The following is a 14,676-nucleotide window of genomic DNA, read 5'->3' as shown; positions in this document are numbered from 1 at the left end:
CCGATTCTAGCCTGATGTTCTTAAAAAAAAAAATCAAATTTTCTCAAACATTTTCATACTTTGAATATTTATTAACAACAATTAATTTCACAACTAACCCAATTGCTTAACACTGATTAGTGAGGAACGTAATAGCCATAACAAAAATAAAAATAGTCGGATAAAAGATTATTGGTTTCACTTCAACCTTTAACTATTACAACTTCTAGAAAATGAAGGACTAAAACAAGAAACTAAAATACATTCAATCAACCTTGGAACAAACAATACTTAACGATACATTCAAGAAACTATATTGTTGATCCACGAAACGACTAAAACATAAAATAAAGTGCATGTAAGATTGCTCCTTTCAATCTTTGTGTTTTTCACAAATTGTCAACTAACTCGTTGATTTACCAGACTACCAGAGGGGTTTGAAACTGTTCGCAGAAGAACAATTAACAACTCGATCATAACCGCTTTAGTAGTTTGCCGTGATAACGTCCTTGCGCTTCAGAACAAGAAACATTTGAAAAGACTTGTCTTCTGACTTAATAAAGATTGGGAGAGAATCAACAAGTCTTTTGGTGTATAGATCAAACAATGTGTCTAAATCATCATCACTGAACCCAAAGTGTTGTTTGATACTCTCTTCAAGTAGTGCTCTCGTATGGTTACTAATTACACAAAATTGGTTAAAAAGACCAAAATTAACAATTCCTGGGTGAAAAAGATTTGTACATTTTGATACTGTTTAAATGGTCAAAAATTAAAAAGATATCGTTCAAATGGACAAAAATATAAAAATAGCCAGGATGTAACCAGTTTCATCCTACCAATTTTCAAATATCTTTTCTTATTTTTAATTTATATCAGGATGCATCCAGTTTCATCCTTGCTATTTTTTAAGATTAAGCCGCGATGAATCCAGTTTCATCTTTGCTAAAAAAAATTTGGCCATTTCACCCATACTAATTTTTACTCGTCCATTTGAACCATGTTTTAAAATTTTTTGGACAAATGACCCATTTTCCGTACTAATTATTTGTGCACCACTAGCTAGTGGAAACACCGTCTCCAATCTTTCTATAGTGAAACACCCGGTTCTCTCTACCAATTCTTTCACTTGTTTTGGTGATGTGAAGTACATTGGCAAGTTGAAGGAGTCCACTTTGGTTTCATCCACAATATCCTGCGCGCACGCGATAAACTAAGTTAATTTGCGCACACTTTTTCATTGTAATTGAAAATTTTGATGCTGTGTTGTGGAATACAGTGTAGTACCAAAATGAGTGCAGAACAAATATAGTCTCATTGGCCATTGCAATAATGTGACTTTGAATACATAAAGGTTACCATTTTCGCCATTTCCATGAAGCAAGATCCCAAAACATCTGCTTGTAAACCAAGACCTGTTTGAGAAACTAAAGTTCCGTCACCCATAGGTGGAACCAAAATAAACATCAATCCACCACGGATAATTTCATGTCCACGAGCAAGAAGAAAAGCTTCCATGTCCATAACATATTGCGCTGAATAAGCTTGTAAGACCTCATTTGAAGCGTTATTATAATGTATTTTGCCTTTATTCCATGCCGAGGAATTGATATCACCAACCTCTTTCGGAACTCTAGAGAGCCAATGAAGTGCAGTAGATGAATTGACAATATAAAGAGAAGCTCGAGGAAACAAACGGCCGTGGAATGAACCCGGTACGCCCGCTGCGAAGTAACGCTTTTTTAAAGGAATCAATGCAAATAAAGTGTTAAAATCGTTAGATGTTTTGTCATTAAAATATACATGAAACTCAGATGTTATACATTGCATGGGTTCAAGCCCTTGAAAATATGATTTGATCTTAAGATCAATGGCTTCGATTATGTCATTAACAAGACTATTGGATCCCACCGAACAACCCAAGTCAACAACGCGAAAAATGGTGTTTGGGTTGTTCATTAGTTGGTTTTCGACATTGATATCTTTAGCAATTGCTTCATTTATCATCACTTGTGAAAGATCAATTCCACGTCTCTGCATGCAGCAAGAAAAAGTTACTCATCAACACAATCGTAAACAACAAACACTGGTAGCAAGTAACGAATATTATATATATGATCTGTGGACAACGAAAAGGGAGAACGAGTGTGTACCTGAAGAGAGGAATTTTGGACATAACTATACTGATCAGTTCCACCTTTCATTGGATTGGATATGATCCAAAACTTGGGAGTGAACTAGCGTAACTAGCTGGTATGAGCAAATTATAAATCTGGGCCAACTATAGAAAGAAGGCACAAGTAACCTTAGAATTTATGATTAACCGCAGTTTCCAGCTATTTTCACAATATTTTACTACACTGTTTTCATACAGTTCATACTGACAACGTTGACCATATAAATGATGCAGAATTGCAAAGTTGCGAACACACAGCCCATTTTTATGGGTAATATAGGTGACACATATGCATGTACTTTCTTTTTAAATAAAGAATATATATAGTATAAATTAAAGAGGAGGTCCGTGCACATATTCAAACTCACACTAAAATAATATTTTGATGATATATTTTTCTTATAAAATTTTATATTTTTTTATCAAAAATGAGTATAATTCGAGATGTATAAAAACTATTATTTATCATTTTGAAAATCAATCGTTGAAAATTAATGATTGAAATTGAGATCGGTAGATGGGGAGGTTTGATATCTTGGATTTTACTCATTTTTGATAAGAATATGTAGTCTTATAAAAAGAACATATCATTAATATCTTAGTTTAAGTTTATTATTTTTTGAGTTTTATGGTAAAAATGACGCAAACCGTGGAGGATAGTGCACATATAAGAGTATACATGGATCTCTCTCTAAATTAGAAACTAGAAGTTATACAACACTATGTTTTTTCCTTTTCAACAAAATTGCTAATGATGACGTCAAATCACTGAAGACCGTATAAAAATTCATATAAAACAAAAAACTTTCTAGTATGGATTTTGGTACACTACCTTATAAACTGGTACCCCTTATTAACAGTCATGCTTTAAATTCATTTAACGCTTTGCTTTTCAATATAACATGTTAGGAGTTTGTTTCCTCAAAAATATTTTTTTACACGATTTCGTTTAGAGCGAGTTTTGCACCGGAGGAATTAAGGACGGAGAATTAGGGGAGGTAGTTTATTTTTGGGGTATTACTACACCAAATTTAGTGATTAGCAACGGTAATTGACAGTTGCAAAGTGGGATCGCAACAGTTCAGCTCTGTTGCGAAAGTCGATGTTGCAATTTTTTGCAACGGCTATATTTCCGTTGCAAATTTTCAGTTGCAACAGTTCATAACTGTTGCAACTTTAAAGGTCGAAACTGTTTCAAATAGTTGCGAAATTAAATGATCGCAACAACTAGTTGCAGTTGCGAAGTTTTTACAACATCGAAAAAATAATGGTTTTGACTGGTCAAAACCAGAGTCCCCCTAAAATAATCAAGTAACCCCTATTTATACGGGAATCAAAATAATCCAACAATACTATCAAAAAAATTTGAAATTGATTGAACATTATTAACATAATACATTTTACAAGCTCAACGAACTATAATCTCTCAAGTTCCAAATGTGAACAATTACATTACACTATGTATATCTAAGAACTATACATTCTTATAGAGAAACTACTAAAAATATATGAAAAAATAAAACATGAACCATTGGTGAACCTGGACTCGCAGAAGGACTTGCAAAAATATTGACCAAGAGAGACTACCAGCTACTTGTTGAACATACTTTCGTGTGAACACAAGAAAATCAATACATTAGTAATTGATCTTAATGAGCTTGTCTAATGACGACACGTAAAACAAGATAAGTTCAAAGTATACATGTGCTTTGATGTAAGTAGACATGACTGTTTCATCTCAAGTTCTTTTGTTTTATCTTCATATGAAGATGAACCTATAACTATCACCAATCTCATGTTAACTATAAAAGTGTGAAACATAACACCTAACAGGTACCATTAGAAGCAAACTCGATATTAATAAAAACTAAACAAACATTAATAAGAATCATACTCAAATGTCTTTTCTTTCTCTCAGGTGCCAACTCCATCTACAACAACTACTAGAATTCCATAGTTTCTGTTGAACTCGAGCACATTTGTCTGTGGATAACGAAAAATTGAACTAATGGAAAAGATACAAAGATAAAGACTTATCTCCTTTTAGTGTGCACTACCGATTGTTCCTGGCTGAGTTTATGTGTCCTCTTGCACATTATAGAAAAACACGTTACTAAGAATACACACTAGAAGAAATTATAGCTCATCTACAATATACAAATTAAGTACGGACACATTCTTCCATCTTTTAACTTTCATCCCTTGCACATCCAACTGCCTGTCAATTTTGAAAAAAAACGGGGGTCTAACAACCACATCCAATATTTCGTTTGGCAATCTGATCAATAGACAAACTCCAATATACTTTCAAGAGAATCAACTAGACAATCAGACTCAATCTAGAGAAAAGTATATCAAAGAGTTTTATATCTCTATCTCTCAATTCAATCTGCAATCAGCAAATAGGAATTTGCGATCCCGGTTGAATATTAGAGAAGTAACTTGAGCGGTACCAAATACCAATGTTCAAGGATCAATCAATTTCAATCAGCAACCAGAGGTTGGATTTCCCAATTGATCGATTCGACGCACAACCTATGATATTTCAATTATATAACAAGATATAATGCGGAAAAGAAATAACACAGACCCCATAATTTTGTTAACGAGGAAAACCGCAAATGCAGAAAAACCCCGGGACCTAGTCCATATTTGAACACCATACTGTATTAAGCCGTTACAGACACTAGCCTACTACCAATGAACTTCGGACTGGACTGTAGTTGAACCCTAATCAATCTCACACCGAGTCAAGGTACAGTTGCGCTCCTTACGTCTCTGATCCCAACAGGATACTACGCACTTGATTCCCTTAGTTTATCTCACTCACCTAAAAGTTACTACGACCCAAAGTCGAAGACTTGATAAACAAATCTGTTTCACACAGAAAAGTCTATTGGAATAGATAAATCTGTCTCCCACAGAAATACCTACGAGTTTTCTTCCGTCTTTTGATAAATCAAGGTGCACATGAACCAATTGATAAAACAGACTTATATTCCTGAAGTACAGCCTAGTATTATCAGTCACCTCACAATAATCTTAATCATATGGTAGCAAAACAAGATATTGCAGAATCACAAACGATGAGATGAAGATGTTTGTGACTACTTTTACCTATCGGAGATAAATCTCAAGCAAATATTAGCAAAGATAATACTCAATCACGATAGAAGAAGTAAGATCAGAACACACAACTACAAAGAAAATAGTTGGGTTTGGCTTCACAATCCCAATGAAGTCTTTAAGTCGTTAACTTACAAGGTTTCGTAAAAAACCTAAGGTTAAAGGAGAATCGACTCTATCTTATACAACTAGTATCACACAGGAGGTGTGGGGATTAGGTTTCCCATTTGCTAGAGTTCTCCTTTATATAGTTTCTGAATCAGGGTTTGCAATCTAAGTTACCTTGGTAACAAAGCATTCGACATTCACCGTTAGATGAAAACCTGATTAGATTCAAGCTAATATCTTTCAACCGTGAGATCGAACTTAGCTTGTTATACACAAATGAAATGTACCGTAATTTAGGTTTATGTAACCGTACCTAAACGTGTACACCATGTTGACTCAAACGTATTTAACCGAGGTTAGCTATATGAACACTCTCATATCAACCTTATTCTTCTTAACCATAACTAGTTCAAATGACTCAAATGAAACTAGTTAAAGAGTTGTTCAATTGCTATATTCTCATAGAAGTATACAAAAACACAATTGAAGCAAAATCAGTTTGATTCACTCGAATCAATTCATGAACATTATAGCCACGGTTTGCAAAGAATGCATTCCTTAATACATAAATGTATTAGTTCATGAGCCAACCGATTTTAGAACTTTAACCACTCAAGTATGCATACGGGTACGTATTCCTAAGTAGTCGCTCTGAGTTTGGGTTCGCCAGTATGCGAACGGGTACGCATATACTTAAGTACACTTCCAAAACCCAACAGAAATTCCCGGACCTATACCTTATGCAAGTACGTGTACCGGTATGTGTACTTGGTACACGGAATTTCACAACTTCAAGTACACATACGGGTATGCATACTTTAGTTCCGGTCATGGATCACATACATGACACTATGTTTATAATCCAATGATGGTTAAGTATATTCTAAACTCTATTTCAATCATTGAAACTTTCTTAGAGGATGACAATAGCCGTTTTCACACACTATTAGTATCAAAGCAATTTTCAAGATATTGAAATAATCATAACGAAACATTCCAATTCTACACCAAATGATTGTATCACACAAACTATGTAAGATGTTACTCGGCGATTTTCACATGATCATCTTTTGACTTTCGTCAAGAATATAATATGAACTTGGTTGAAGCATCTTACCAACACATATTTCGAGAAATATGTAAGCGAGTTAAACTTAGCTTGAAATCTCAAATGTGTATAATACAAAACCATAGTAATACGACTTTTGTCTCAATGTAGGAGAAAGAGTAGAAATAAACTTTCCAAGTGATAAATGAGTTTTAGTCTCCACATACCTTTTGCTGATGAAGTTCCAAAAGCTCGCCTTAGTAGTTCTTCGTCTTCAATTGATGACGTCGTGAAGTCTAATGCTCAATGATACAATCTATCCTAGTCCGAGACATCACTATAAGTAGACTATAAATCAAGACATATAGTTTTGATCACTAACATTGACAAACAATCTTGAGATAGCAACGCTTGCGAGTTCGACCGAGCAGTGCTCTAACAAATTTTGGACAAAAGCATACACATCAGTCATCAGAAATAGTTCCTTAAATACAAATATCCGAGATAATAAGATAAAGACTCAACCTGTCAGGCATAACTAGATCTACACTTTAGAAGCCAAATCAGAATAACTAGACACGAAGTACCTATCACGCATTAAGATTAAGATAAAAGATTTAATTAAACTCATCAAATAAGAACTAAACCAGAGCACAAAGCTACCGAACCCAAGAAAAAGAGAATGAATACGTACTTGATCTGCTCATGGGATCCCCCAGAAGTTGCATTTGAGATTTCCCAAGCAGCCTCCTTTTTAATATCAAACTCAACATTTTGAAGCAGATGGATTAGAGGACCACTAATATCACCAACTATAACCGACTACACAAAATTTGAAATGAAAGCATATCCCGTTAGTGCCACCTAGATTTTGCTTGATAGATAACATCCATACCCAAAATATCTTTAGGCATGCATTTATGTTGAACTGATAGAGAACCAAAAGAAAAATTATAGCCTAGAAACCTCGGTGACTAAGAAAGATCTCTGAGACCTCTAATGCAAAATGGTAATCAACAAATTTTTTCCTTCAAAACCAGGAGTGCAAAACAAGTGTTTTTTACCTGCAAGTCAAACAACACATCTCAAAATATATTACCTAGTTGTATAAAATAAGTAAAATATAATCGTCACAACACCTACTAAATTTCAAGAATCAACAGGACTATACCAAAACTATCCAACTGAACCATAATCTTAATACAAAACTTGATATAACGAAATACTACAAAGAAATAGCTAATTCAAATAAAAAACATAAAAGAATCCAAGTAAAAAAAATGCCTTCAGATGGATGCTCAAATCCCGAATCAACAATTTCTCTAAGAAGATCCGGCTTTAATAGAAAATCTCTGAATCCAGAACTGTGTATCTCAACATACACCCTGCACCATCCACAAAATTCAAATTAGTCTCAAACTTTAGGGTTTTAAATTTAACACACTACAAGAGTTCGAAAATAAAAACAAAACAAAACAAAATCAATCTCAAAGAGACAAAATCGCATCAATTTTATTCACAGGATCTCAACCTACAAAAAGGCCAAAATCATATCAATTTCTTTGAAAGATTTCAACTTTCTATCAAAATCTCAAAAGAAAAAAACTACGACAATTTGAACTTACCAAAATTTCAATTTTCCAGGGTTTTGATAAAACCCGAAACTATCGCAATCTCAAAGCGCCAAAAACATTTATAGATCGAAGAAGATGGTTATAGATCGAAGAATATAATGCAAAAACTGAGAACGAATCATGGTGGAACGTGTTTACTTCCATTGATATGGTGGAGAACGGCACTGCAAGTTCATTTCTAGGACTTCAGATTAGGCCTTGATTTATGATTTGAGATCTCTGAAATCAGTAAATCATTCGACCTTTATTTCGGAGATATTACTGATTTAAAGCTTATGAGTTCTCTAAAATCAGAGTAATGGAACCCTAATAACCAGAGAAGAGAACGAGAGAAAGAAGAGAAAAGAAAAAGAATGAGAAGTGAGATAAGATTGAGATTTCTATCGATGATAATAATCAGATGAGTCAGTTTTGATCCGAATGAGATGAAAAGATAACTAAACCGAGTCATCTAAGAGTGTGAGAAGCCACACTCGCGAGCCGCACGCGTACAACTCCAATCTGTTGCGAATCGTAACAGATTCTGACAGTTGCGAGTTCCATAATGAAGGTAACCTCTTGCGAAAAATTTCAACTGAATTTCGCAACAGGGACAAAGCTGTTGCGAAAACTAGTTACTAATTATGAAAATGGTGCAGTGTTTGGCGTACTTTTTCAATGGACGATTTGGTTTTCCCCTCGACTTATTTTCTGTCCCCCAATAAAAATAACATTGACACCCTATCCCATGAGAGTTCCAATTCCTTCCTTTATTTTTCACCCACGTATAAAGAACATTTTCCATCCGATATTAATTGGTTCTTAATTGGATTTACCCGACAGGTACTAAATCAACTAATGAGTCTCAACTCAATACTCGGAGCTGGACCCGTTACAGTCGCAGTCTCCGGAAATAATCTCAGAGCTTATGATACCATGCCAAAAATACCCATAACTTTCTATGATGAAACAACTAGTCACGCTAACAATGGTGAAGCTACTGGTCATGCTAATAATAGTGAAGGAACTGGTAATTAACTCAATTCAAGGTCTAATGCAACCCCGCTACTGCAAAGATAATGTGAATAGGAGGGAAAGGAAGAACCGAAAGGATGCATTGTGAAAAAAATAATCAATGAACCAAATTGAATAAGTCATTACTAGCATTCCAAATCATATGATTCAGCGCGATATGAAGCCTGACGTTGATGTTTTATTTGCGTAGTAGGAGAATTTACACATATAAACTCTGTCATGCGTGTGAAACTTGTAGAGTATATGTTGAATAACGCTACAAAAACTAAGGTGTTTTTCAATATGAACGAAACTGAGCAGCTGGATTGGTGTAGCATTCGCTTCCCTGCACCGATGGATGGATTCGCTTTTTTTCTTTTTTGACGATGAGGTATGTAATATCCTGAACGCTTTCGTATATAACTTTTCGAATGGTGCAGTATATAATTTTTTTGGATGGTGCAGTTTTTGAAGAAGTTCACACTATATATGTTTTTCCAACTATCTTGTACACTGTTGGGATGCTTGTCAACAATGACTTTAAAGTACCAAATCTTCTGAACTTTCTAACCAGTTTCTTGTCCGTCAGACTCTTATTTAGTCACAAAATATGTTTATATGAAACTTCTTGTTATTTCTTATCAATGAAAATATAAAAGTTTAGGATGCTAGATGATAAAAGGAGGATATGTGAATATATCCTACAGTATTACGTCCAATGAAGATGGTGATTACTGCAAGTATAAACCACTACTATAGTTTTCTGGCTAACAAAATTTATTACCTGTTCGTGAGTTTATTTTAATAATAACATTAATTCTTCAATGATTTGTGTAAAGCTATTGTATGGTTTTTATAACATTCGTTTTAGAAATGAATTACATCCTCTCATAGAGAATTTCAAGGGTATGCATCTGTTAGAGAACTGCTCGGTCAAACTCACAAGTTTTGTTATCTCAAGCTTGTTGTCAATGTTATTTGCACAAACCTATATGTTGATTTCTAGTCCACTAAAGTCAAGTATCGAAGTAGGATTACAGTATGGAAGTGAAGTATCAGACATTATTGAATAACCCTCAAAGATTGAAGACTGGAGATCAAAAGAATACATTCAGAGAACTTCATCGACAAAGAGGTATGTGAAGACTAAACCACGGCATTACCATTATATATTTATGATACCATGTCATATGAATCTAGTAGATTTAATATTGCAAATAAGAAGTTTTGATTTGTCTTTTTGAATATCTCGAAATATGATTCAACCGTTGGACATCGTAGATCCTTAACAATCTTGTATGGTTTAGAACAATTTATTGTTCAAAAACTACATTTATTTTAAGTTGATCATTTGAGAATTTCCCAAGCCATGGTATTTGATATCTATGGAGATTGGGAATGTTTCGGATTATGAAAATAGAGTTTTCAGAACTTAATGAAATTCTGGACATACGGTAGGTACGCGTCCCCTAGATATCTGAATTCTGAAATACAAATTAGATACGCATACCAAGTACGCGTAACCCGAGGTTCTTAATTCGTGAATGTGTGGAGGTACGCATATCCCGAGGTTATGAATTCGTGAATGGGTAAAGGTACGCGTACGCCAAAGGGCCTGAGTTCGTGAATGGCTTAGGGTATGCATATCCAGTACGCGTACCCAAGGAGCCTGAATTCACGAACTGGTTCATAGGTACGTGTACCCTTACACATACCTATCCAGTACGTATTCGGAAGAAGATTTTATACTATTTTCACAAATACGTTTTTTATTGTTATAATTCTCGTAAACACTTCTAAGACAACTTTGATCACTAAATCACTTTGTGTTTGTGATTCATGGTTTAAGTATTAAGTTTTAAATGAACACGATTATTCTTATATTTTTATATGGAATATACTTTCCATCAACTATCATTGTACACTTCCAGTACCCTGGACCATAATGTATATTATTTTATGTAATTTCAAGACGAACTTCTCACATGCTTACACGAACTCCTTACAAGAGTTTCATCTAATCTGAGAAAGTATTTGCATTATATTCTTCGATCTAATCTTGAATTCAAAGCTACCCATAGTCTTGAAAGTCTATAAATAGAAAGACTCAAACAACTGGGAATTCCATTCCTGACACTTTTATATCCTAGTTGTACGTCAGAGTCGTCCTTTATTAACTTAGGTTTCCTTCGAAAAACATAATTAGGTTTACGACTTAAAGACTTCACTTAGGGATTCGTGAAACCTGATCTGACTATCTTTACCTTGATAGTTTGTGTATTCTGATCTTGTTCTTATTGATATTCGAGGTTCTAGTTATCTCAAATCGAGAGCGAGATTGATAGAAACTGCAAAGTTCTCTTCATATCATACTTTGTGATTCTTTAAGATAAATATCCAAAACTCTTCTTTGTTGATCGGTTTAAGATTGTTCTTGAGAGGTGGTTAATAATCTAGGCTTCTCATCTAACTGAGCGTAAGTGGCCCGGATTCATGAGGTTTGCTTTCTTTGTCTATTTCAAACATGTTTCCAAGACTTGACGATCTAAATGGAAATTAAATGGGAATATATATTAGAGGTGGATTGGTATCAAAATTCTTCACTTTGATTAAAATAACTCTTAGTATGTAAAGGATGTCAGTTAAGGGAATCAATTACGTAGAGCCTTGCAAGGTTTAAGAGACGTAAGGAGCACGTCTATAACTGAATTGCTTGGAAGATTTTGTTTCAACGATCTGAAATATGATAGTAGACTAGCGTCTATAGCGGATTAATACAGTTTGGTGTTTAAAATTGGACGAGGTCCCGGGGTTTCTGCATGTGCATTTTTTCTCGTTAACAAAACTTCTGGTATCTTGTGTTTTTCTTTTTCTGTGTTATATTGTTTATTTTTATAATAAGATTACCCAAGGTAGTACGTTTTCAATCTAGTTAGTTTAAGTCCTTATTATTTGTGATCAATTACAAGACTCTTTCTTGTAGAATTTGTATCTTGAAAGATAGATAACAAGTTTCATACTTGGAAGAATTCAGATCCTCTTAATTTGGATAAAATTAGATTGATCTTGGATATTGATTTGTGAGATTGTCCAAGAACTCTTCTACACAATCAGGTTCACGAACTTTTTGTCTAGACATATTGATTATGGAAGAGATAAGAGAAAAGTCTATATACATATTGTATTAGGTTTTGTCCATACAGGTTTCCGGACGAAAAGTTGGTAGTATACTTGGTAACCTCTCATTTTCAATATTGATCATAGCACCAGAACATAATTTCCAAGTTTTTGACGCTAATTAATATCCGACTAGAAGTCCCAGATTGTAATCATGTGCTTGTGTTTACTGTGTTTATTTATAGTGTAAATCTTGCAGAACATGTAATAAATGCCTACCAATGTATTTGCAGACTTGTGTTGAACGATTATGGTAACGCTCAATATTACTAATGGTAGAATTCACATATGTGATTGTGTTGTGTGATTGTTTGTTACAACTTCATTGTTTAGGTACGTAATAATCATGATTAGATAATATTAAAACTTGGGAGGATATATTTCCAAATGACGAATTCCATCGCATGACAAACACCTAGATTTTGATTTCTGTCTAAATTTCTCCCCATTAACTTTGATGCCAAACAACAAATATTTGAATGAAGGCAGTTTAACTTCTAGGTAGTTAGATTTCAAGGTTATTGGAACTACCTAGAAATTGAACAGCGGGTGCCAAATAGAACACTAACTAACTTATCTTCTTCACTATGACAGTCCATATGTACATATTTGATATCTACCACAAATTTATGATCCAACATAGAAAACACATCATTAATAATAGACTTTGTCCTCCAACCAATGCTAGAGGGATCCTATTAGAGAAAAAAAACAACAACATTTTTGCAATCTGATCTAATTGCTTCAGCTCCTAGGACCATTTTGCTGCCCTGTTGATGGCTAGTGCTTCTGATGCAGTTGCAGTCATCTCATGTTTCAGATGACCTGATGACTTTAAGAGTGGTTAAGGCATCCTCAACATATACACCAGTTGATTAGGGAATAAGATTAATTTCCAGAAGTCTTCAATTCATTCCGTCAATTATGTAGATGCCACTCCAATATTGGAGATAGCTCAAAGACTCGGGATTCAAATTAAGCCGTCAAAAAATAAATACTCATGTTCATATATTCTAAAATCAGACAAGACTTGTGCTTCTTTTTAAATTCCTAGAAGAGAAAGCGGATTCCAAAATTGCTGGGTGGAAAATGTATTTTCTTAATTATGCAGGTGGAACTACTTTGATCTGAATTGTCCTGGTTTTCGTGCTTGATTCTAAAGCTACTTTGGTAAGATTAAGTTGAACCATAAGGTCCTTTTGGCGAGGACACAATAAAGATTAAAAGATGCACTTTGTAGGTTAGACAGGAGCAAGCTGATTGAACCCAAATCAATGGAGGTCTGAGGCTCAGAAATTTGGAGGACATCAACAAAACTCAAGACTGGGAAACTTTAATCGGAGATTCCTCAATAACCAAGATAGTCTTTGAGTTGTTATCCCGATGCCTAAATTTGTTAAAGATAACAACTTTTGGAACTGCAAGCAAATAAGGTATTTTGTTCCATATAACTCGTTTGAATACTAGTCCTTCAATTTCATAACATCTGGGGAAAACTTCGTAGAAAAATGAGCTATATGTTAGAGTAGCGTTTTAAAATTTTGCATTACCCTTGAATACACCCAATCCTACGTCCAATACATCGAAGAATACACCCAATCCACCCCAAAAGATATATAAATTCTGGAAGTTTCTTCCCACTATGAACTATATACAAAACAAATGCGATCCAGTAGAGACAACCTTGAGCTATTGCTTGCATTTGGAGAGGCCGTCAAATGAAGAGAAAGTGTTCAGCTTTCAGGCGAGTCAATCTGGAGTAAAAGGATTTGAACCTTTGCATGCATGTATCTAAGGGTGCACACGGTACAGTTCGGCTCGGTTATTGCCAAGACCGAGTACCTGTACCTCCCTAGCCTCGGTTCCAAAATTTTGGACCGGTACCTGTACCTTGTACCTCGGTTCCGGTACCATTCGGTACACGTACGGTACCAGGTAAGGTTCCGGTTCCAATCGGTTCTTTTCTGTCAGAATTCCATACAGATTTCCCTGTCAGTTTTCCAGACAAATTATGTACCTGTTTTCCAATATATTAATCAATATCTCAATCAAAGAACAAAGTAACAACCCAAAAGTAGCAATAATTATACTAGCAAACCAAAGTGCCAAACAACCAAAGTCTTGACAAGTAGCAGTAGCAAAGTCTTAACAAAATAACAAGTAATCAAGTAGGATTAGCACAAACACACACACTGATGACTGACCAACAAATAATAGAAAGTTAACAACTAATAGAAAGTTAGTTGAAGTTGTAGCATGGTTGAAGTGGTTGTGGAGATCTATTCCATGGCTGCACTGGTGGTGGCATTATTTTTGATAGGACCCAGTAACTCTGCAATAAAAAGTAACAACAAGTTAGGCAGTTAGTAACTATTACTAAAAAAAGTAACAAAGAAAAAGAAATTTGTGAATAGAATATGTTACCTTCTTCAACT

General features: G+C 34.6%; 1 protein-coding gene across 1 annotated transcript; it reads right to left on the bottom strand.

The window, feature by feature from the left end:
* Nucleotides 1–1,293: 1,293 nt before the first annotated feature.
* LOC113324715 (probable S-adenosylmethionine-dependent methyltransferase At5g38780) lies at nucleotides 1,294–2,183 on the bottom strand. The gene is made up of 2 exons (XM_026573006.1): nucleotides 2,133–2,183; nucleotides 1,294–2,013 (listed from the first exon to the last, which is right to left on the bottom strand). Exons 1-2 carry the CDS (start codon nucleotides 2,181–2,183, stop codon nucleotides 1,294–1,296), a joined length of 771 nt encoding a protein of 256 aa, XP_026428791.1.
* Between the last annotated feature and the right edge of the window lie 12,493 nt (nucleotides 2,184–14,676).

This window comes from Papaver somniferum, chromosome 11 (genome assembly GCF_003573695.1).
Source record: "Papaver somniferum cultivar HN1 chromosome 11, ASM357369v1, whole genome shotgun sequence".
NCBI lineage: Eukaryota > Viridiplantae > Streptophyta > Magnoliopsida > Ranunculales > Papaveraceae > Papaver > Papaver somniferum.
Note: the sequence above shows the minus strand (reverse complement) of the source record. Positions and strands in the feature narration are given on the sequence as shown.